The sequence below is a fragment of the Prionailurus bengalensis genome, chromosome C2 (assembly GCF_016509475.1).
Source record: "Prionailurus bengalensis isolate Pbe53 chromosome C2, Fcat_Pben_1.1_paternal_pri, whole genome shotgun sequence".
In the NCBI taxonomy this organism is placed as follows: Eukaryota; Metazoa; Chordata; class Mammalia; order Carnivora; family Felidae; genus Prionailurus; species Prionailurus bengalensis.
Genome location: NC_057350.1, coordinates 108360464 through 108385900, shown reverse-complemented (window position 1 = coordinate 108385900; position 25437 = coordinate 108360464). Strand labels below are relative to the sequence as shown.

The window sequence follows — 25437 nt, the reverse complement described above, 5'->3', positions numbered from 1 at the left end:
TTGTTCTATGTGATTATCTCTTCTACTACGCTATAAAATCCTTGAGGGGAAGAGCTGGGTCTTTTATTTTTCTATCTCCAGGCCAAGCATGGTACCTGTTGCTTGCTAACTGTTCCATAAATTGCTATGGCATGAATTTTAATCCTTTTCCCACCACTTCTGGAAACTTTGCTCAAGCAGAGTTGTTTTTCTTCTTTCTTTTTGCATGTTAACAACCATGCCCTCCCCCAAGTCTAATTCATCTTTAGAACAAACAAAACACTTTCTGTATCTTAGCCCCAATTTGTTGAAAATAGAGTCCAATTATTGCTTTAAACTCCTAATCTCCTTTTGATTCTTTAACCCACTGAAATTTGAGTTTTATGTCATTACTCCAATGGCATTGTTCCTACCAATAATGCCAATTGCTTCCTAATTGTAAAGCTCATTCTTTATCTTAAGTGATTACTCTTCAGGATTTTACATTGTTAACCTTTCCCATTTCCTGAAAGCCTTATTTATTTGGCATTTGTGACGTTGTTTCCCCTGGTCTGTAACATCTCTGAACACTAACCAGCCAATCCAGTGTTCCTTTGTTTAAAAGTAGGTATCTCAAAGAAGCCCTTATTAGTTCTTTTGTCTTATTCTTCCTGAGTAATTTCAGCAAATTCCACATCTTTGGTGACCATATATATATATCCCATGAGGCAAAATCTTGACCCCCAGAACTGTTTTCAATTTGTAATAACTTCTGTGACTCCCAATACCTTCAAACTTTACATGTTAAAATTCAATTGTTTCCTTTTTCAAACTTGGCCTCTTATGTATTTCCTGTCCTCATGAGTTATCAGTAGAGTCAAGGTAGAATTAAGGGAATTGACTACTTACATTTTTTCTAGGTTTCTGTAGTCCTCTTATATGCATTCCAAGTTAGCTTTTGTATTAATTATCTATAGTTATGGAACAAATTTCCACACACTTGGTCACTTAAAACAGCATATATTTATTATCTCAAAGTTCTCCTGGGTCATATGTCCAAGCATGGCTTACCCAGGTCCTCTGCTCAGGGTTTTGCAAAGCTGCAGTCAAGGTGTTGGCTGGGGCTGGGATCTTTTTCCAAGCTCATTGGTTGTTGGCAAAATCCATTCCCTTAAAGTTGTAGAATTCATTGCAGTTGGCTTATTCAAAGCCAGTGGAAGAGAGAGTCTCTGACTTGTTCACTCTTTTTTAAAGGGTTCATGTGATTAGATCATGCACACTTTTGTGCATATCCTTTTGACTGACTCAAAGTCAGTTGATTAAGAAACTTCTTCACCTTTGCCACGTAATATACCATAGTCATGGGAGAGACTATCCTATTCTTTTTGCCATCTTCTATTAGTTGGAAGCAAGTTATAAGTCAAGGGGAAGGGTCAGGGTATAGACCATTGGGAATCATCCTATAATTCTGCCCACCACAGCTTAATTTTTTTTTTAATATGAGTGATGGAAAAACCATAAAATGTAATTTGGAGATATTAAACGACTGAATATAAGGAAGAAAAGTATAGAACTGTAACATCTCAAAACTTGATGGAAATGGCACATACTTTGAAGATGGTGAAAATGGTTTTCTGTGCTTGTTGTAGCTTACACTTACTGCCTTGGGCAATAGATATATCTAAGTACCTAAACTTTAGATCATGTTATGTGAACCTAAACAGAATAATCAGATAAGTTGTTCGGAAAGACAGACATTTAATTACATAACTGTCTTCACTTGAGAACAATTTTACCATGTGTTAGCCTCATTTGCATTAGGAAAGAATAAACATAATTGTATGTCTATATTAAGTTATATGTTTGATTTTTCCTCATAGGGCTTTACTTTTCTTCTAATACTTTGACAGACTATAGTTTTCATCAGAGGTGCTTAATCTTTCCTTGGGATAAGTATTTCAGGTACCTTGTGAAGTTGTATTCTTACAACTTACAATGGCATATCTACAGGGGTTCCTAGATCCCTGACTCTCCCCTTTCTTCCCTGCATCATCTGTAGCTCCTTTTCCTGAATGCATCATACAGATGTTCTGGAGTTAATGCAGGTGCCATTAGAATACGAAATGTATAAAAATCCTGCCACTTTTGGGTTCTGCTTCTTAGGGAAAACTGTTCCATTCAGTAAAAACACAATGTGACTTGGGTAATTTATCTCTTTTTTCTTGACATTGGCAGTGATAATGCAATGCCCATTGTATACAATCAGTGTGAGGTCGGCTTGCAAATCCCTACAGATATGTGGTTACTTCTCTACTTTCCCTTTCTTTTGCTTGGGCAACAGCCACATTGATGCACTGGAGCCACTCTTCTGCATTCTTCTCATCCTTGGCCTTGAAAACATAGGTTTTATTGTCTGTGAAGATTTCAAAAGCCCGAGGGAGGGAGCGGTCCCTGCGTTTCCTGGCCACAACTTTCACACTCTGTACTTTGCTGAGTTCTATTGGGGAGTCATCAGGATCATCTTTCTGAAATGCATATGGGAAGGAAAGAACATGAGCTGGTTCCCACAGTATGAAAAGATCTTTGGCAACTGGAGAATTTTCCAAGAGGATTAGAAGCCTTTCACTGCATATAGTTGTTATATGCTTTGTTACTTTGAATGCTAAGGCCTCACAGAGTCATTAGACCAATGGAAGGAGTGAGCAATTGACCCTGTGTTACAGTATATTAAGTTGGGACAAGATGGCCAATTTGTAAGAAATTATTATACAGTGAGTTTTGGGAAATGTTTAATTCATATTTCTTAGATTTTATGTCATTTTTATTGATACCAACACTGTATCAATAGGGCAAAATGCAACAGTACAATAGAGTACTATTAAGTCAGCATTTGGGATACTTGGGGAAGCATGAAATTGAATTTTCCTACGTGTTATCTCTGAGAAAGCGGTATTAATTGAAGAAACAGAGTTCTAATGTTTATGTAGATCAAACTGTTTTTGAAACACACTGGAGCTCTGGAAGCATGATTTGTCTATGAACATTAAACTGAAAGAATACTTAATGATTGACATTTTTCTTGAATCAAAGCAGGGGCTTAAAGATCACTGCAACACGAGGGTCATCACAACAGGCTAGTATGAATGGTTTCAAGAGATCAAATACTTCTTTACAGCAATTTCTTCAACATCCCTGAACTCATCTGTCTCCTAGAGCATGCGTCTCTTCTTGAGGATCTTGCCAATTCTCCTTTGCCACCTCCCCTAGGCAGTCACCCTTTTTTCATTCTTCAATGGAAAGGCACCCTTCTCACTCATCCCAAACTTACCATGGTGTATTGTCCAACTTGGAAAATCTCAGAAGAATCAAACAAATAAGAAAAGCAACTCAAAATATTGATCTCAGGGAAGTGTCCTTCAACCAAAGCAACATAATCACTCTCCAGCTATTTCATTAAGAGATGCATTTCCAATAGCATTTCACTCTTTAATGTTTAGTAACTATTTATTACATTTTGTATTACACTTTTGACTTTGCATAAGTGATATAATTTAAAAAATATTTTAAAAATCTTAGCATTGAGAGACTGGTAGTAATAAAAAATTAAAATAATTAAATTTCAATTTATACGTGTAGTTTTATTGTAGTGAAAAATGATTGGGTGATCAGGATAAATGCTGTGGGAGTAGAAAAATATTATTTCAAAGAAAAACGATGTCATGTAACCATTTTGATTCAAGATGAACTAATTCATGTATTTTTTTAATGGACGGTGTTAGGTATCAAACTGCTATGGTATCTTAGCCTAGTGGTCATATTGAAAGGAGAGGTGTGATCTTTTTATCTTAAAATGATAATGTTTAGGGGCACCTGGGTGGCTCAGTCGGTTAAGTGTCGAACTCGTGATGGCTCAGGTCATGATCTCATGGTTCATGAGTTCAAGACCTGGATCAGGCTCTGCACTGTCAGTGGGATTCTCTCTCTCTCCCTCTCTCTCTGTCCCTCCCCCACTCTCGCTCTCTGTCTCAAAATAAGTAAATAAGCCTAAAAAAGAAAATGATAATATTTATAATTCAACAGAAATTACAGTTTGTGTGACTTTTTAAACTTATGATTGACTAAAAAAATGCTACAAGGTATTACACAGATTTTTCAAAATTCTTTTAGGGAATAGACAGAATAAAGTTTGAAGATACGTGTATTACATAATACTTTGTTAGTTTACTTTGGTTTCTAGTAAATATCTGACAGCAATAAGATTATATTTCTTTGAATTAGTCTGTAGTATAGAAATTGATACATGGAGGAATTGATCAAGAGGACAAAAAGTTACCACAGTTCTCTAAAGAGGGACAGTGAAAATTACCCAAGAGAAATGGGCGGGAAGTCAAAGGGCACCTTGCCTGGCTGGTTGGTAGAGATCAAGACCTTAAGAATGCAAAAGTAAAAAAATAACACCATAGTCTTTCGATTCTTATTAAAAATGCACATTTTTCTTATTTACAAGAAAGGTCCTTTTTGATGGGGCAGAAGCTTCGTCTGGACTGGTGACCACTGCTAGGTTCCAGTGTCCCTGGGGATGAGAGGGAAGTTGCTGTGGTCTTTAGAGTACATTATATCACTTCCCAATATTTGAGCCACACGTTCTGTCAGATTTCTTTTTTTTTTTAATTTATTTTTTTTTAAAATTTTTTTTTTCAACGTTTATTTATTTTGGGGACAGAGAGAGAGCATGAACGGGCGAGGGGCAGAGAGAGAGGGAGACACAGAATCGGAAACAGGCTCCAGGCTCTGAGCCATCAGCCCAGAGCCTGACGCGGGGCTCGAACTCACGGACCGCGAGATCGTGACCTGGCTGAAGTCGGACGCTTAACCGACTGCGCCACCCAGGCGCCCCTCTGTCAGATTTCTAAAATGTCAAGCCATTATTTCCCTCTAAAGATGTCAAACAAGTTAGCCAATTATAAGATAGTTTATTCGCTAAGCTTTATTAAAAAGCTCTGGATCAAGAACTATAAAGGTGGTTATTTGAGTTCAGGAAAGACGTTCTTATGCACTAACTCTGCTCCGTCTCAAGGGATCTAAGAAATCACTGCATCTTAACTTCTAATTCTGATTACTTTAATAAAAACAGGAAATTCAGATGGTCATTTTAAACACTTTCAAGTACTTCAATATGGAGCAGTGCTAACAAAAAATTTCTTTAAACCGCCAATAAATAACTGTCTAAGTTGAGCACACCATTTACTTCCCTTTCAAAAAGATCTTCAGCCACAGAAAGGTCCATCTGTACATTTTGCAATACACACAGATGAAGAAAGCAGCACGAGCTTAGCGTAGGTATCACCAATTTTTTTTCATTCAGAAAGTTAACTTCAAGTTTTATTGATTAAAAAAGCATTTGATCAAAATTTGTTGTAATTCAGATATACCATACTATATAGCTATTGAGTAAAAAGTTCAAATAAATTTTATAATGAGCATTCTAAAGACACAGTGCCTATGTTCTCATTGACTCATAATTTTAAATAATTTAAAATCTTTCATTAATTAATTCAGAAACAGTTTGGTTTGCCACTGGCTCTGTATTTTAAGTGTTCATGGGAAGCAGGACGGTGCATTCATTTAACAACGTGCTTTGATGTCACACGGCCTGTGTCTGACTCCAGTTTTATCCCTTTCTGCCTTACTGGCTCTATCCTTGGTCAAGCCAGTCAGAGTCTCTGTCTCTCTGTCTCTTTCTATCTCTGTCTCTCTCACAAGGGGAAGGGAGTGAGGCAGGGTCTGATGTTACACGATGTTAAGGAACCATATGGTAGAACAAGTTTGAGATGCACTAAACAAAATTAAGTGGGCCCTTTCCTGCAAGACTTGTCAGAGCCTTTTAGCTCCTTTGTATTTCCCAGATGTCTTTGACCAGGACCAAAGACAACTCCTGGTAATAATTGACAGATCCTGGGTCCCAAAGGCCATGAGTGGAGCACAATGGGTACATAGGTGTGAGCAGGGTGTTGTATGTGTGTTCTCTGGGCATCTTTGCACAGAAGTGGATGGCCATGTGGGCATATGAACATGTTCTCTCCATAACTCTGATTCTGGGGCTCAAATAATACCTGTAAAAGTGGGACTGGACAAGAATCCAAAGGCCAGCGTCTTGCCCTTCCTGGCTTGCCTGGTAGCTAGATAAGACTGAAAGTGCCTCCACTGCCTGCTCAAGTCAGATTCCACAAGGCTATCTTGGCATTGAAATTAACCTGGTGCCTGCCCCTCCCAGGAAAGACACAGGCAAGTAAGGGTTCTCAGTTGTGGAAGCCGCTGGGATGGCCCAGACCAAAGGAACATTCTTCCACCCTCTGGCAGGGAGGGAAGGAGGGAGGACAAAGCACCCCAGATGCAGCATCCATAACATGGCAGTAACAATAGTGCTGACTTCAAAGGACCGTTCTGAGGATTCTTGAAGGCAATCCAGCATGGCATGTGATAAGCTATTATAACTATATTCAAAATATCCAAGAAGTACTTTCTTTCTTCCTGATCCTGAATGAGTAGAATTTAACGATAAATAAAACTGATTTGAAAAGAAGGGGATAACTTTGCATTGTCTATTGGAATAGAATGCTACTTCAGAAGTTTCCCACTAGAAATTCAGAATACAGATATTTACTGAGCCTCTTAGTTTCAGATTGAAAGTTGTATTACATGAATATTTATTAATTCTTTTAGAATCATATTCTATTCATTAACTGAATACTAAATACCTAAAATATGAACTTAGCTGACTACAAAAAGGACTTAAATAACTCAGCCTTTGTTTCTTTCTCCCAGCCTACTGTCCCCCTTCCTTGGGTCCCTGCCTCCAAATATAACCTTTAGTATAAATGAAATCAAGGTCCATATCATAAGACATTAATTTATGTAGCTGATCTATGAGGAAACAAAAGGCACACTGTTCAAGTCAAGCTTGCTGTGTAGTTCTTCTGCAGCTCATCTTTCTAAAACTTAAGTCAACAATAAAGATCTACCATAATAAATTGAAGAGAGACAGTGAACCAACTAATGTAGGGCTGAACAGAATAGACAGTCCAAGGGGCATATGCAGTAAAATGATGCTGTAAAATTATAAATGGAAAAGGAAAAATTATTGGTGTTTTAACTCAAGACAAAATGCCTAGCTGCTCGGTGGAGAAGAGGACCTTAAAAATGCAAGTGGAAAAGACAAGAGGGTAACTTACAGACTTTCCTTTTTGAAACAGAAGTTGATTTCCAGCCAGCGTAAAATAACGAGTTTTCCACCTCTTGATGAACTTCCATCTGACTTGCTTCTCTTTAAGTTTTCCTTCTATGAGAGGCTGGCCATCTTGGTTTACAACTGTTGAAGGTAAGAAAATGATCAAGCCTTTTATTTTCCATTATTTATTTGGCAAGTGATCAAAAGTCAGAATTGTACAATGAACCTGAACCCAGTAAGCATATTTGGAGAGTGTGTTAATAAATTATGAATTTGGTTAACCTTTCCCCCTTTGTCCCTAAAGGAATGCACAATTTAGATATGATAATGAGAAAGTGTTGAAAGACCTCACTGAGATTTTCAAAAGGAATATAGTTCACTAAAAGAGCATCTGGTTAGCAGTGGTTAGGGGGGATCCAGATATCCAGACATCCAGCCCGCTGTGCTTAACTCTTTTGTTTCATGATATTCTGTTCACATGAACTGCTTAGAAATGCAACTTTATAAACCAAGTATATTTAGTTATTTAACAGCAAAAGTCAAAGCAGTGCCCTCAAAGATGTTAGGTGAAGACATAACATTGCAAAGGCAAGCCCAACTCTTTTGAACATGGTATTTCCACTCTCTGGCACACACACACTCCCTTTTCCACTCTGCATGTACCAATTGAACAACTAATTATTTCACGTATCAGCTCAAATGTCACTTCTTTTGGGAGACCTTCCCCAAACTTAGACCAGAGTGCATTCATCTACCATATGTTCTGTAGCATCTGGCATGTTTCTTTCACATCAAGCATTACTGGTAGATAGTTATGGTGTTTATCTGATTCATGTCTGTCTTTCCCATTAAACTGAAAGCTCTGTGAGGGTAAGATCTTTGCTTTGTTCACTCATGTATCACCAGGCATCTAATACAGTGCCTGGCAGATATAGGGAATTTACTAATATTTGTTGAACGGAAAGGTTTATTTTATAGTGAAGTAGAATGCATATGATTGCACATCATAGAGTTAGATTTGTTACAATATCAGAAGTTACAATGTTCAACTAAAGAATTCCATTTCTTTTGCCAACTACATAAGATTCACTCTCCAAATTCATACGAAAGCATCTGATTTCTGGGGACTATGACAATACTTACTTATATATATATATTATGTTCAATTTTCATAGCACTTTGAAAGTAATGAAATGTGTTCCTTCATTTGGAAATTTAGACAGTGCCTGTTTGACCATGCAAATAAAACCTAGCCTTCCTATCCTACCATTTCTGTTTTCTAGTAAAAGTCAAGTAACTACCTTAGATAAGGAGGATTTGTCCACCTTGACAGCATTTTCAGGATAAGAATGATGAAATATATGAAATACATAGTTTCCATAAACAAAATTCTACTAAGGCTAGTTTGGCCATGTTTCCTTCCTGTCTGATGACTCTTCAATTGGATGTTCCATTGTCAACCCCAAATTAAAAACTGAAAACATTATCAAATATATTGTTAGATAGTGACAGGGCTATGATGAAAATGAAGCAGGATTGGTGCACATGCACATATGTTGTTAAGAAAGAGCTTGGACATTCAAAGGGACCTTTATTCTGAGACGTCAGTGTTGAGAGGTGTCTCCCATCTCTAGAGCAACTTCATGGTGGCTCGTAATGTGCACAGCAGAGCATAGGGAAAGCAGGAACTCAAGCAGTATTGACAATAGATACAAGAAAATGATATCAGTGTTCTGTTTTGCTTTGCTAGAGATCATTTGATTTAGAGTATTCTTAAAGACAATAATGCTCTTTGCATATTTAAATTCTCCATAAACAGTGTTTGCTTCCTTTGTGCAACCTCCACACTCTGCAGTTACTGCAGATGCTCTGTCTTCACTGTTCTGTATGTCCTAGAGAGTCAGAAGAGCCTCCCAGTGTGGGCCTGGACCAAAGATTCAGTGTTTACTCACAGCGTGCTGCTGAGTCATGAAGGGGGCAGCAGCCTGTCTGACAGAAGGAACGGAAGGTCCAAGGGGAGATCCAAGAAGAAGAAAACAAACTCTAACAAACAATGAAAAACCCAGGCCAGAATTTACATTAAAATCTTTCCTAAACGAAAACATCCATTTCCTATGCTTTCACAGTAGAGAAAAATTGCTAACCTAATTATTAATGTTCAAGGATTTTTGCATAAGAATTCAGAAGAGTTAGATTGGAGTCCTTTCAAATGCAGTTTTCTGATCAGCTCGATCCCACCTACTTTAAAAAAATGTTGAGATCACAATTCAAAATTAAGAAACTTATGTGAGGACATGAGGTAAGTAGCACTACTTTCTCCTCCATCTCCCGCTTTTATTGAAGACTACCTCATAGTTTGTAATCACATTTCTTTCTTACTATGGTTTTAATGGCAAGATGACTTAATGTAATGCCTTCATAAGAGTACATTTTTCTAGTCTCTGTCTTCCATGTTTACTCAAAGAAGCATTTGAAATCATCATGATATCTGACCTGATTTGAAATCATGGTTGATTTAGGTAATATTAAAGCACATGAATCCTTCTGGATCTGACCTAGGGGATTAACTTCAAGTACTTCTCTTCAAGGCAGATCCAAATGTTGCACTTGAAGAGTATGTGACAAAAGTTTGCAAGAAGCACTTGGCAAACAGCTGAAGGAATTGTTTGAGACATGGAGTGGGTAGCATATCATACCCACAGACCTACATAATGACCATATGACAATAACGATCATGAAAGACTCAAGACAAAATGAAAGGCTTACTTGGGCACAAAAGGATAGAGGACTATCAAGAAGTGCTACTAAGCAGAGACTTTTCATTGTAGCCCAGCCAAAACTACCTCAGGGAAAAAGTCCATGGAAAGGGTTGTAGGAAGGAAATGTTAGCAGAACTTTAAACAAGTTTCATGTTAGGGCCCAAATTTATGCATCAAAGTCAGCTTCAGATAATTTCATAAAATCCAGGCTATTTGTAGCTGTAGGATTAAGTTAATAATAGTTTCAAAAGGCAAAAAAAAAAAAAAAAAAAGAAAAGACTTAAAGTTTTTTGCAGCTACTATCCCACATCTTAATTTTTGTTTTTGCAAGTATGTCTGGCATATGCACCAGAGGTCGTGTGTCATTTTACTAGGTCTATTGCCCATATCATGTCCTTGTAAGCAATAATTCTCATGATAACACCGTCTCTTCGTGATCAAATCAGGGAATGAACTCTTTCAAAGGGTGTTTATATTCGATTTGAAAAATAACATGTGGAATATGACTATGAGAGAACAATCATGTATTCGAAACTCTCTTGTTTGCATGGAACACACACAGGATCATCTTCTTTCTTGCCAATTAATGCATTATTTCATTTAAAGCATCACAATGTGGCTAAGACATTATCTACCAACCTGGATTTTTTCTTTTTTTAAAAATTTTTTTTAACGTTTATTTATTATTGAGAGACAGAGAGACACAGAGCATGAGCAAGGGAGGGGTAGAGAGAGGGGGAGACAGAATCTGAAGTAGGTTCCAGCCTCTGAGCTGTCAGCACAGAGCCCGACACGGGGCGTGAACTCCCAAACTGTGAGATCATGAACCGAGCCAAAGTCAGTCGCCTAACAAACTGAGCCACCCAGGCACCCCGGATTTGTTCTTTTTTTTAAATGTCAGTGGCTGAATAGCTATGGAATATTAAACTGATTTCTCTTGTGCAACTGGAACCCAAACTGTTATTGTGTTTATCAACTTAAAAGTCTTTCTGAGGGTCAATATAAATGTTTATACATTAACTGTATTTCTTTTGTGCACGAAGAGTTGAAGATATTTATGTTGATAAAAAATGAATTTTGAAGATGCTAATCTTACTCAGCATGAAGTGGATGATTAAGAGTGAAGTAATGCCAGACAGATACCTTAAAGCTGAGAAGCCCTACAGCAGAAAGAGTAATGCAATAAAGAATACCTCTCTGTTTATCTATCAGCTATCCAGCCATCGCATACATACTTTTGTTCACAGATAAGTTGTAAAGTACTGTGTTTGGATCTGATGGAGTTACAAAGCTCAGCTCAGAGAGAGCTTGAATTTATCATCTTGTAGGTGGAGGTAAAGCATTTTACAAATTATACAGTGCCACTGGAGAGGTAAAAATCAAGCACTACAATACTCAAAGTCAGGAAATTCTACTTGTGGCTGGGAGGAGGTGACCAGGCAGCTGGGTCTTGGCTAAGGAAAGGAGAGAGGGTATTCTAGGAAGAGGGCAGAAAAGGACTGAGGTACAAGAAGGGTGTGTAAGGGAAAGCACATGAAAAGAAAAGAACCTAAAAATCTGGAAAGATCCATGAGCACACGAGCAAATTTATAAAACTGTTGCTTTGGAAGAAAGCCATATGTGGAAGGCTGAGGGTGTGAAGGCAATTCAAGATTTTCTAGGTGTAAGATCCAGGAAAGAGATTGGGTATCAAACTGTCATGGTGAGGTCATATTGGACTTTAATTGAAGGTCCTTTTGAATATTTGTTAGAAAGGACTTTGCTTTTCTTAAGAACTAAGCAGGGGCCTAGAGTCCGTGTGGGTCCAGCCAGCATAGGCATGAGGCCTCCTGGGCCCCAGATGGGATCAGTTATATGTCAAGAAGAGTCTCAGCAGGAAATAGAGGACACCTCAAGCTGGGTAATTGAAGGACTTAATAAAGGGGCTATTTACACAGATGTGGGCAAGGTGCAGGAAAAGCACCATAATACTCTGGGGCCAGGAACCATGGGGAGGCATAACACCCTCTGCATGAAGAGGAAAGGGGAGAGTAATAGTTAGGACTTGGAGGGAAACTTATATGGAGAACACTGTTTGTCATAAGCTGTGGCCTTGGGCACGGGACGGTCAGCCTGCAGCAACCAAGCAGAGGGGAATGTGGGAACAAATAACCCTACCTCACTCTGCTTCCTCCCTGTGATCATCTGCCTTTGTCCCTAGTGGTCAAGTGTAACTGAAAGTCGGAGGTAGTGGAGACTGGAACACACTGGAGGGGTACCTCCTAACTGGGGCAGAAGAAGCAGGAAAGCTTCATCTGGAATAAATGTGTCTGAGCTGAATTCTGAAGAATAAATAACAATAAGGAAGGTAAAGGAAGAAAAGATATCCTGAAAAAAACAAAAAGCCAAAGCTATATGCAAAAGGGCAAGGCTTAGATAGGAGTCATGCAATGCATACTAGCAACTAATTCATTCTATGTGATGGAAGCCTGGTGGGACTTTGAGGGCAGGAGATGAGGTGTGAGAGTCAGGGAAAGATTAAGCCTAAAGATCTTTGGACATTGTGCAAAATGGAATCTGATGCTTTGTGATAGAACATAATGAAAAATAATAATTTCTGTAGTCATATAATCCCTTTTATCTCAAGTGCACTAGAGGTCAGTGTTTCAAGGTCTCCATCTTATTTTAAGGTTTGTTGCAATTCTGAATATGTCGTTAGCCATTTATAATTTATTTAAACATAGCGTGTTGAATGTCATGTTTACTCACCACTATAATAGATCATACAGAGCTATACCAAAAAGTTTCTCTGATATAGGCCTATAGTTTATGGGGTAAGGACAGTGATTTTGGAGCCAGACCTCAGCCGAAGTTCAGAATCTGCTACTTAACAACTGACTGGTCTTGTGCAAGCTAAATCACTGAACTTCAGCTTTATCCTCTAGAGTTGTAATGCTTAGCCACAGGGCCACCACAAATGGCTGTGCAGGTTGTTCACCGCACAAGAGCACTCAGCCAAGGTGGTGAGGAGGGTCTGAAATTCAGCTTGTATTTTGCTGTTCACCATCCATTCCCAAGTGGATTTCATGCATCATAAATAAAGGGACACAAAAGTGTCTTTAAGGCTAACCTTAACCAAATGTCTGGTACATGGTAAGGGATAAATAAGTAGTAGCTACTATCATCATGATCACGATATCATCATCAATATAAAATGATCATCACCATCCTTTTATTGTGATGATGAACAGATGGTTTTTTATAAATACCATATCCTAATGGTTCCAGGATAAAATCTGCCTCCCTCCCTCAAATCAAGAATGAAGTAAAATCCACATGAAAGCATTAGGAATAACAAGAGAATTCAGAGTGAGACAGGGAACACTTTTAAGGTTCAAGGACTTTAGGCTTTGAACTTAAGATGTGACAGGCAATTCAAAGAGTCCCAAAAGGGAGGTAAACTCTTCTGTTTTTGTATAACTAGTTCATTTATTCACCAAGACTGCCATTTTGAAGCCAATCCAGTAGGGATTGGGCTGCATTGGGAGTGTTTTCTACATCATCTGTGGTTGCTCCCTCTTCTTCCAGACTTCCTGCTTGTTCTTAGGACAGTAGTTGGTAACCCCCATATAACTACTATTCACATTGCAAAATGACTGCCATTCAGACTCAGAAATCCATTATACTGTATGCTTTTTGGCTTATGTAACTTTTGCTTGAAAACATTGGATGTGCAGGAATAACCCATAACTGAGATTGCCATGAATTTAATTTGTGATATTTGAATTCTTAATCATTCTTTCCTAATTGTTAAATACCTTTCAAAGAAGGCATCTTCTGGAAGAAAAAAATATATACATCTCAAATACTTAGCTTTTAAATAAGAACTAAGAAAAAGTATCTTTTTAAAAACTTGCCTTTGAAATTACTGCTTCTGGGAATTACAACTCCTACACAGTCTGTGGGGTATTTCTTTGTATGCACGGAGAGTCTCAGATTTACTTGAATTCCCTTCCGTGGTTTTACTGATTTGTGTGTGTGTGTGTGTGTGTGTGTGTGTGTGTGTGTATGTGTGTGTGTCAGTTCTAATAAAGCCAACTCTAATTATAGAGGAAATGCTTAAAGAGGGGTAGAAGCACTAAAACGAGGAGGGCATAGGAGCCACATTTAGTAAACTGAGCATCTGTGGTTTTTGAAATCACTAAGGATTGTAACAAATGGTATGTTTCTAGTGAATATCCTGCCAGTGTTTTAGAGTGCCATATTTACTTACCAGTAGTGAATGATTGAGGAGGCATAATCCAGCATAGATTTTGAAACATCCTACAAGATGCTATGAAGTCCAGAATAGGACAAAAAAACTCAATTTGACAGCAGCTCTTTGATGACATTGTCACATGTAACTGAATGGCTTCCTTCCTTAATAATTTTTTTTTTTTTTAAGCCACCAAGTACCGTCACAGACTTATTATCCATTTGGCTTTCTTTTTTTTTTTTTTAATTTTTTTTAATGTTTATTATTTATTTTTGAGACAGAGAGAGACAGAGCATGAACGGAGGAGGGTCAGAGAGAGAGGGAGACACAGAATCCAAAGCAGGTTCCAGGCTCCGAGCTGTCAGCACAGAGCCCGACGCGGGGCTTGAACTCACAGACTGTGAGATCATGACCTGAGCCGAAGTTGGACGCTCAACCGACTGAGCCACCCAGGTGCCCCAAAATTTTATACCCATCAGAACATAGTATGCTCTCTAGGCTTCTCTACCAGTCACTGAAATATTGATCTAAAGAAGTCTCAGAACTATTATTTTATAAGCTTGTAGAACAATATTTTCCAGACTGTATTCTGAAGACCACCTTCAGAATTATTTGCTGGCTTGGAATTATTCACTGGCTTGTTAAAATGCACATCCCAAGGTACCACCCAAAGCTACTGAATCATAATTTTGGGGTGGGGAGAGGGACCTTACATTTTTAACAAGATCCCCAGGTGATTCTCATGTAGCTCAAGAACTTCTAGGAAATGATAGCAGCCTCATGACAGATGACAGTAATAGGTCATAGAACACACAGAATTGTTAAACTGCAAAACCAATAATGAATAGAAAATTGTTATGATCTTTTTATGAAATTAAAGAATAGGATAGCAGTATAAGATAATACGCATATCCTTGGCTTAAATCAATAGAGTTACAGAAAAAAAAAATCTCAGAATCAATGTCTGTGGAATTTGGCTTATTTATTGTATCATCAGTGAAACAAAAATTCTAAAGCCACTTGATAAAAAGGTAATCTGTTCAGTAGTTGTGCGCAGTAACCACGATCACCTTTGTGCCTTTATGGGAAGCTATCAGTGAGGACTGGCCCAGACTTGCCTAGTAATGACTGCTAGAGACCAATGGGAAAAGATCAGAGATGATGGAAAGGAATGAAGATAATTGCTTAATTTCAGGATTGATCTTTGAATAAGAAAGGGTTCCACACATGTTTCTTATGTTGGTCCCACAGTGCTATTCTATTAATATGATCTCATGGATAGGTCTTCCTGGCAAATCTGGCCATAGGATTTTAGACAGTTGTAAATGTTGAGTACTTTCCCACACTGTGTACTGTAGAGCTGCTTTCCTTGCACAGGGAAAAAGAGATATGACATACTTGTCATCTGGTTTGGGTTGTGCAAGTTGAGCACATCCTAGCCATTGTCCTACCTCCCTGTACATTCTTGGTATATTAGAACATCCTAAGGTGTTGTCTACAATGCTTTTGTAGAATGATTTAACACAAGTTCCATCTGTTATGGTTCAAACCTTTTGACAAAAAAAGAAGTTTTATTTAAAAAAAATTTTTTTAATGTTTATTTTTGAGACAGAGACAGAGCATGAACGGGGGAGGGTCAGAGAGAGAGGGAGACACAGAATCCAAAGCAGGCTCCAGGCTCTGAGCTGTCAGCACAGAGCCCGACGCGGGGCTCGAACTCACAGACCGTGAGATCATGACCTGAGCCGAAGTCGGATGCTTAACCAACTGAGCCACCCAGGCGCCCCCAAAAAAGAAGTTTTACAATGTTGGCATTGGAAGCTTTATCTATAACATGTATACCATCATGCTCATGCTCATGACCAGACATATAACACACACACAACACATCACTTTCTGTTAATTAGAAAGATTGCCCATATTGCTTTCGAAAAGACCTTATTTAAGAAGATACTGTTTATTCAATGAAAACATCTAATACGAAAATTACACTGGAAATGTTATCATATGAATACCTTTGTCTCTGAAAATGAATCACTGTGAATTCATTAATTTGTTTTCTGTCACCATTTGCCTGAGAAAAATTTTACCAAACATTTTCTGAGAAGATACAAACTTTGGATGTTCACTTATTTGGTAAATATTTATTGAGCATTGTGTGCTAGGGACTGAAATGGATGGGTACTATGCACTACCATTGCATGTGAGGCTATGAGAGGCATGTTATAGAGTTTGGTCTTTAAGCTAAGAGCTGTGGGCTGTTGTAAGGTTTCATGCAGTGGGGGAGGCACTGTCAGATTTGTGTTTTGAAGAGGTCATTCTGGCTGCAGTGTGGGAGGCTGATTGGCAGGGTCCAGAGTAGCTTAGTTAGGAGGCTATTTCCATTATTTTAAGTAAGAGGTTATGGTATCTTACTCTATGTGATGGAGAGAGGTAGACAGAGTTGAGAGCCATTGAGAAGGTCAAATCCATGATGCTGGGTGAGGGACTGGGTGGAGGTAGGAAGAGGGCAGTGGGTCTCTGACGGGTGTGGCAGAATGACTGATGTTGTGTTTACTCATATAGAAAATGCCAAAAGAAAACCTAGACTTTTTCAGGGGCAAGGGAGGGATAATCATGAGTTTAATTCTTTTTCTTTTTCTTTTTTTTAAAATATGAAATTTATTGTCAAATTGGTTTCCATACAACACCCAGTGCTCATCCCAACAGGGGCCCTCCTCAATACCCATCACCCACCCTCTCCTCTCTCCCATCCCCCATCCACCCTCAGGTTTGTTCTCAGTTTTTAAGAGTCTGTTATGTTTTGGCTCCCTCCCTCTCTAACCTTTTTTTTTTTTCCCTTCCCCTCCCCCATGGTCGTCAGTTAAGTTTCTCAGAAAAAACAAATAATCCAGTGAAGAAATGGGCAGAAAACATGAATAGACACTTCTCATGAATTTAATTCCAATGAAATGAGCCTGAGGTGCCTTTGAAGCAGCCAAGTAGGCGGTGGGAAATGTAAATCCAGAGTTGGGAGGAGAGGCCTGCACTGCAGATACTCCTTTGGGAGTTGTCTCATAGAAGTGGCTGCTGAAGCTGCAGGCCCTGTGAAGACTGGCTGGGGAGAGAGTGTACAGCAAGGAGGAGAGGGCTCTCAGCAGTGAATAGCTGGATGGAGGAAGGTGGGCCCAGAAAGGGGGCTGGGAAGGGGTATCTGGAGAGTAGGAGGGAGACCAGAGTGCTGCATCACACGGTTACAGGGAGAAGATGTTGGAAGAAGGAGCAACTGGTCAGCAGAATTGAGTGCTGCGAGAAGGCAATAAGGCAAGGACAGTGGCATACACAGTGCATGAGAGACTTGCCTAACTCCCATGTCCACAGAGACAATGGGTTTAGAAGCCAGAGTAGAGTCAGGTCAGATGGAGAAGGATGCAAAGAGAGGCAGAATGAACATTGACACCTCCCTTTGTTTAAAGAGGAGGAGAGGCAAACCATAAGAGACTCTTAAATACAGAGAACAAAGGGAGTTTGATAGAGGGGAGGTAGATGGGGGGGGATGGGCTAAATGGGTGATGGGCATCAAGGAGGGAACTTGTTGAGACAAGAACTGGGTGCTATATGTAAGTGATGAAATCACTAGTTTCTACTCCTGAAACCAAGACTACACTGTATTGCTTAATTAATAATTAATTTGAATCTAAATTATAAATAAATAGCCCAAAAAATGAAGTATTGTCTGTAAATTTCCTAAGATGGAGCTGGTTCGTAATAATATTCAATAAATGGTGGCTGCTATTCTTATATTTTTAAAAAAATTTTTTTCAATGTTTATTTTTATTTATTTATTTATTTTAATGTTTATTTATTCTGAGACTGAAAGGGCGGACCTACGCCGGCCGACTCCATCCTGTTCTGTGTCCTCCACCTTGACCATGTCTCCTTCCCTTGAGTAACCTCCCACTCACCCGTTCAAACTTCCCAATAAAAACATGCCCGGCGACCTGTGTAACAGGACTCCGGCCCTTCCCCAGCCAATCAGCTGAGGCCACGGCCATTACCTCACCAACTGCCCCAGACCCCAATAAAACCTTCGTGCTTTTGGAAGTCGCTCTCTCTCCCCGGTATCTCACCGCTGCGTTGGTGCAGGTAGGGGATTGAGCTCGAGCTAGCTTGAATAAAGGCTCTTTGCTTTTGCATCGGACTCGGCTCCCTGGTGGTCTTTGGGGATCACAAATTCTGGGCATAACATTTGGGGGCTTGGCCAGGGATCCCCAAGATCCCCGAGGGACCCCCGACCCGGAGAACCTCACTGGCCACGGTTCGTGTCTGTTTGTTCTGTCTTTTCTGTGTTAGCTCATTTCTGGAATTCTGGTAGTGCCCGACGCAGTCTAAGTGGACGCACTGGAGGACACAGGCTGGGAGTTTCGGAAGATGTTCTGATCCTCCCTTTTGGAGGGATGTGGAATCCCCTCAAAGGTCTAAGCTAGCTTTCAGTTTTGCTTCCATGGAGTTGGAAGACTTTCTAGGGGCCCTCTGTTTGTCTGTTTTTGTGTTTCTCTGTTTTGTTCTGTGGACTTACTGGACGGACGTTATGGGACAGACTCAGACTACTCCTCTAAGTATTATGATTGATCATTTTAAGGATGTGAGGGGAAGAGCTAACAACCTCAGTGTGGAAGTCTGAAAAGGCCGGTGGCAGGTTTTTTGTTCTAGCGAGTGGCCAACTTTCAATGTCGGATGGCCACCAGAGGGGACCTTTGACCTCCCTACCATCCACTGAGTCAGGAGTATCATCTCTCGGCCTAAGACGGGCCATCTTGATCAGCTCCCTTACATTATCACTTGGCAGGACCTTATAGAAGACCCACCCTCTTGGCTTAAGCCCTTCCTAGCCCCACTCCCTCTGGAGCCAAAACCCATTCTTGCTTTGCAGGGGACAAAGAAGAAGGAAAACAAGAAAAGTCTTACCCAGGCTTCAACACCCCTCTACCCTGTCCTACAGGGGGGGACTGAAGAAGAATTAATTTTTCCTTCCCCGTATAACCCCTCTAGGATGCTGGAAGAACACCATCCTCCCCCTCCGGGGGAGGCAGATGCTGTTCCGAGAGCGGGAGGCGGAAACGCTCCAGTGGGAAGCCCGCCCTTTACCAGACAAAGGACTTGGAGGGAGCAATCCACCTCTGCCGCCGACTCCACTATTCTGCCCCTGAGAGCCACCGGACCCCCAGACGCGGAGGGGAATCAGCCCCATCACTATTGGCCTTTCGCCACTAGTGACCTCTACAATTGGAAAGCTCAGAATCCTAAGTTTTCCGAGAAACCAGCAGGGCTTATTGATTTATTAGACTCTGTTCTTTTTACCCATCAGCCCACGTGGGATGATTGCCAGCAGCTTTTGCAGGTCCTGTTCACGACTGAAGAAAGAGAAAGAATCCTCAATGGGGCCCAAAAACTAGTTCCGGGCACAGACGGGAATCCCACCACCAACCAGACTCACATAGATGCCTCCTTCCCCTTAACTTGGCCCCAGTGGGATTTCAACATGGCAGAAGGTAAGGAGAGGCTCCGGGTCTACTGCCAGACTCTAATGAGGGGGTCTCCGAATGGCTGCTAGAAAGCCAACCAATTTGGCCAAGGTAGGAAATGTACAACAGGGAAAAGATGAATCTCCAGCTGCCTTTTTAGAACGGATCATGGAGGCATTCTGTACCTATACCCCCATGGATCCAGAGGCTCTGGAAAGCAAGGCAGCTGTTATCATGGCCTTTGTAAACCAATCGGCCATAGACATTAGGAGAAGATTACAGAAAATAGATAGACTAGGAGAAAAAAGTCTGCAGAACTTACTGGTGGTAGCCAAAAAGGTATATAATAACTGGGAGCCTCCTGAGGACAAGCAGGCTCCCGCCATGGCGGCTGCCAGCAGTAAGCAGACTCGAGACCTGGCCAGAATACTACTAGCTACCACTGCTGACTTCCCCGAGGGACAAGACCGCCGTCTCCGGCAGCTGGCAGACGACGCAAGAAAAGGTAAAGGAACCACCAAGTGGGGGGGAAGCAGAGGCTGCAGAAAGATCAGTGCGCATACTGCAAGGAGATAGGGCATTGGGCCCGAGATTGTCCGAAAAGGGCTCGTGGGAAGGGAAGCAAGACTGATCGAGTAAAAGTCCTAGAGCTAGATGAACTAAGCGATTAGGGGAGTCGGGGTTTGGACCCTCTCCCCGAACCCAGGGTAACTCTTAAAGTGGAGGGGACCCCTGTTGACTTCCTTGTCGACACCGGAGCACAACATTCGGTCCTCCGCACCCCACAAGGAAAACTAGCCAGCAAGAAGTCTTGGGTACAAGGGACGACTGGTATGAGCCAGTATTCATGGACTACCCAAAGAACAGTAGATTTGGGGACGGGCCAGGTATCCCACTCCTTTATGGTAATACCAGAATGCCCCTACCCGCTGTTAGGACGGGACTTACTGACCAAGATTGGGGCTCAGATAACTTTCAGACAAGGGGGGCCTCAGGTCACCGATGGCAAGGGCCACCCCATCCAGGTCCTGACCATGAAACTGGAGGATGAATACCGCCTCCACCAGGAGGTGCTCCTGAGAGAGATAATATAGACAGATGGCTACAAGAATTCCCCTTGGTTTGGGCAGAGACGACGGGGGGGGGGGGGGGGGGGTTGGTGGGTAGGACTAGCCACTTACAGGACTCTGGTCCTGGTAGAGCTCAAGCCAGGAGAGAGTCCGGTAAGGATCAAACAATACCCCATGTCTCAGGAGGCCGGGAAGGGGATCCAGCCACACATCCGGAGACTACGATGACTAGGGGTACTAGTTCCTTGCCAGTCTCCCTGGAACACCCCCCCTACTGCCGGTCAAAAAACCTCACACAAATGACTACCGACCCGTACAAGACCTCCGAGAGGTAAATAAGAGGGTCATGGACATACATCCAACTGTTCCCAACCCATATACTCTCTTGAGCTCCTTGGCGCCCTCCAGGGTCTGGTATACTATACTAGATTTAAAGGACGCCTTCTTCAGTCTGCCGCTGGTGCCCCAGAGCCAACCCTTGTTCGCCTTCGAGTGGCATGATCCGGAGGAGGGCTACAGTGGGCAACTCACCTGGACACGGCTGCCTCAGGGATTCAAAAATTTGCCCACCATCTTCGACGAGGCACTACACGAGGACCTGGGTGAGTACAGAAGGGAGTACCCTGGCCTCACCGTCCTACAGTATGTAGATGACATCCTGATTGCTGCCGACACGGCCAAAGACTGTGAGCGAGGGACCCAGGACCTGCTGGCTACCCTGGGGGCCTTAGGGTACCGGGCATCTGCGAAGAAGGCTCAGATATGCAGGGAGAGGGTAAGTTACCTGGGATATATACTGGAGGGCAGACAGCGGTGGTTATCAGATGCCAGAAAAGAAACAGTCCTAAAGATCCCTACTCCCACCTCCCGAAGTAAGGGAATTCCTAGGATCAGCCGGCTACTGCCGCCTCTGGGTTCCAGGTTTTGCTGAGATCGCCAGGCCCCTATATGAAGCTACCAAAGAGGGGAAAACATTTAAATGGGCTGAAAAAGAGGAAACTTCCTTTAATCAGTTAAAAAAGGCCCTCCTAAGTGCCCCAGCCCTGGGCCTACCAGACATTACGAAGCCCTTCCACCTCTTTGTAGACGAACATAAGGGAATAGCAAAAGGGGTTCTAACTCAAGCCTTAGGCCCTTGGAACCGCCCGGTGGCTTACCTGTCCAAGAAACTAGACCCAGTGGCTGCCGGCTGGCCGCCATGCCTAAGAATTATTGCGGCGACAGCACTCCTAGTCAAGGACGCAGACAAACTGACCCTAGGACAGGAGATCTGGATCACGACCCCACACACTATTGAAGGGGTCCTGAAACAGCCTCCTGATAGATGGATGAGCAACACATGTATGACTCATTACCAGAGCCTCCTACTCAACCCTCCACGTGTGCGGTTCCACCCCAGTGCAGCCCTCAATCCTGCAACCCTGCTGCCCGACCCTGACCTAGGTGCTCCACTACATGACCGTGTGGGAATCTTGGAACAAGTACATAGATTCTGGACGGACCTGACCGACTGGCCCCTCCCCGATGCCGAGGCTACTTGGTTCACTGATGGCAGCAGCTTTGTGTGAGACGGACACAGGTATGTGGGTGCAGCAGTGGTCACCGAAACGGATACCGTATGGGCGGAGGCTCTACCCTCTGGAACGTCAGCCCAGCGAGTGGAGCTCATAGCCCTCACCAAGGCGCTGACGCTGGGAGCTGGAAAACGGCTTAACATCTACACAGACAGCCATTATGCGTTTGCCACAGCTCATATTCATGGGGCAATTTATCAGGAGAGGGGGTTACTGACGGCAGAAGGACGGACTATAAAAAATAAGCAGGAGATACTTAACCTGCTAACAGCCTTATGGCTTCCTGCCAAGGTAGCCATTATCCACTGCCAAGGGCACCAAAAAGCTGATAACCCAGTAGCTAGAGGTAATCAGAAGGCTGAGCAGGCAGCCAAGGCAGTAGCCCTTACTTCAGTCCCCACCATGACCATACAACTACCAGACCCGGGAGACCCAGTTTTACCAGACTAGCCCAAATACTCCCAGGGGAGTTACAGCGGATCAAGAAACTCCCCATGGCCCAGGAGATAAAGGGATGGTGGTATACACCTAACAAGGAGCTCGTGCTGCCAGACCGGCTCGGAGTCTCAATATTAGAGCACATGCATCGGTCTACTCACATGGGGGCCCGAAAATTAAAAGACTTAATCCGACATGCCGGAATCAAGATTCACCAACAGGACACCAAAATAGAGCAAGTTGTATCTGCCTGCAAGACCTGCCAACTCACCAACGCGAGAGCCACCTCAAATGAAAAAAATGAACCAGGCTCAGAGGCACCAGACCGGGAGCCCAATGGGAAGTCGACTTCACTGAAGTCAAACCAGGAAAGTATGGTTATAAATATCTTTTAGTATTTACAGACACCTTCTCTGGCTGGGTGGAGGCATACCCAACCAAGCATGAAATGGCTCAGACGGTGGCTAAGAAGCTACTAGAAGACATCTTACCCAGGTATGGTTTTCCTGCCATGGTAGGATCAGACAATGGACCAGCTTTTATCTCACAGGTAACATAGGCAGTAGCCAAGGCGGTGGGGGCAAACTGGAAATTACATTGTGCTTATAGGCCCCAGAGCTCAGGACAGGTAGAAAGAATGAATAGAACCCTAAAAGAGACCCTTACCAAATTAACCATGGAGACTGGCGGGGACTGGGTGGCTCTCCTACCGTATGCCCTTTACCGGGTTAGGAACACTCCTTACACCTTGGGTTTTACTCCCTATGAGATCATGTTTGGCAGGCCACCCCCTATTATTCCCAACCTTTGAGCTGAACTTCTTGCTGAGTTTAAAGATCAAGAACTTTTTCTTTCCTTGAGAGGGCTCCAGAGGGCGCACGAGGACATTTGGCTGCGCCTCCGTGCCATCTACGAGGCTGGCCCAACTCTGACACCTCATCAGTACAGGCCGGGAGACTGGGTCTACGTCAAGAGGCACCACCGAGAGACCCTCGAGCCGCGCTGGAAGGTACCCTACATCGTGGTGCTGACAACCCCCACCACTCTCAAAGTAGACGGCATCGCGACCGGGGTCCATCACACCCACGTTTGGCCAGCGGACCCCTCCTTGATCTGGAAGGACTTCGTCACGAGATGGGCCGTCAATTGGGACCAACACAACCCGCTCAAGCTCAAGCTACAGCGCATTTGGCCCACCTAATATTGGTAACTCTGTTAACTCTGCTTGTCATTGCTCATGCTGCCGGGAGTCCCCATGCCCCCCAAAACATCACCTGGAAGATCATAGACACCAGCTCAGGGACAATACTTAATCAGACCTCCCAGAGCCACCCCAGGGACACTTGGTTCCCAGAACTTTGTGTAAACCTCCAAACTCTGTTCCCCTTGTCACCATAAATGCAGCCGGTCCCATGATTGGGTCTGTAAGCTACATGACAAGGGGGGAATGAAAGGGCGGACCTACCCCGGCTGACTCCATCTTGTTCTGTGTCCTCCACCTTGACCACGCCTCCTCCCCTTGAGTAACCTCCCACTCACCCGTCCAAACTTCCCAATCAAAACATGCCCGGCGACCTGCGTAACAGGACTCTGACCCTTCCCCAGCCAATCAGCTGAGGCCACAGCCATTACCTCACCAACTGCCCCTAGACCCCAATAAAACCTTTGTGCTTTTGGAACTTGCTCTCTCTCCCCAGTATCTCACCGCTGCGTTGGTGAAGGTAGGGGATTGAGCTCGAGCTAGCTCGAATAAAGGCTCTTTGCTTTTGCATCGGACTCGGCTCCCTGGTGGTCTTTGGGGATCACGAATTCTGGGCATAACAAGACAAAGACAGAGCACGAGTGGAGGAGGGGCAGAGAGAGAGGGAGACACAGAATCAGAAGACTGAGCTGTCAGCAGAGCCCGATGCGGGGCTTGAACTCACAAACCCTGAGATCATGACCTGAGCCGAAGTCGGCCGCTCAACCGACTGAGCCACCCAGGTGCCCCATGCTATTCTTATTATTACTAAAAACAAATAGAGGATGAGAGGTAGAGCAGTAGGTGGAGGAAAAGGAAAGGATAAGTCACTTGAGTGTGTTTAAAAGCCAATGGGAGGAATCAATTGGGAGGAAGAAACTGAATAGGGAAGAGGGTAATCTATAGAAGGTGGGAAGGATGAGATCCCACCTATGCAAAATATTACCATCCTCTTGAGATATTGGATGACTTTATTCTCTGTGGCTGCTAAAGGCACCTATATGTCATTTACATAGATGAGTTTGTGGCTGAAAAACACATTTCTTTCCTTTCCTAACGTTAGTTATATAGGTGAGCAAAACGTTAGGGTTACTCTGCAAGGTGATGGCCACAGCTCTCCTGAAATATTTTAAGCGCTTTATTTTAGAACTACATAAAAGTTCTTTAAATCAATGTTATCTTAAGGTGGTGTAGTGATAAGAGACTGGTTTACTCATTTTAGTCTGCCTTTTGAAACCATGCTTCTGCTCCATAGACTGGCTTGACTCAGCTTATTCTCCAAGTGAAAAGGACACATTCCCATGTGTGATGATTTGTTTGTGGAGAACCATGGGCTGACTAATGCTTGGCTACAAGTATAAGGCCATCAGACACTTTTACCCTATGTCAGGATAAGATTGTTAACCCAATATGATAAGGCAGAAGGATCAGG

At 42.5% G+C, this 25437-nt stretch overlaps 1 protein-coding gene across 2 annotated transcripts in view; it reads right to left on the bottom strand.

The window, feature by feature from the left end:
- Nucleotides 1-962: 962 nt before the first annotated feature.
- VEPH1 (ventricular zone expressed PH domain containing 1) overlaps nucleotides 963-25437 on the bottom strand; it is a 249409-nt gene continuing 224934 nt past the window's right edge. For both annotated transcript variants that reach the window (XM_043595043.1, XM_043595042.1), the window contains exons 13-14: nucleotides 7191-7327; nucleotides 963-2483 (exon numbers count right to left, since the gene is read on the bottom strand). In XM_043595043.1, coding sequence (XP_043450978.1) covers nucleotides 2247-2483; nucleotides 7191-7327 — 374 coding nt within the window. In that variant the 3' untranslated portion in view covers nucleotides 963-2246. The remainder of the gene's footprint in view (nucleotides 2484-7190; nucleotides 7328-25437) is intronic.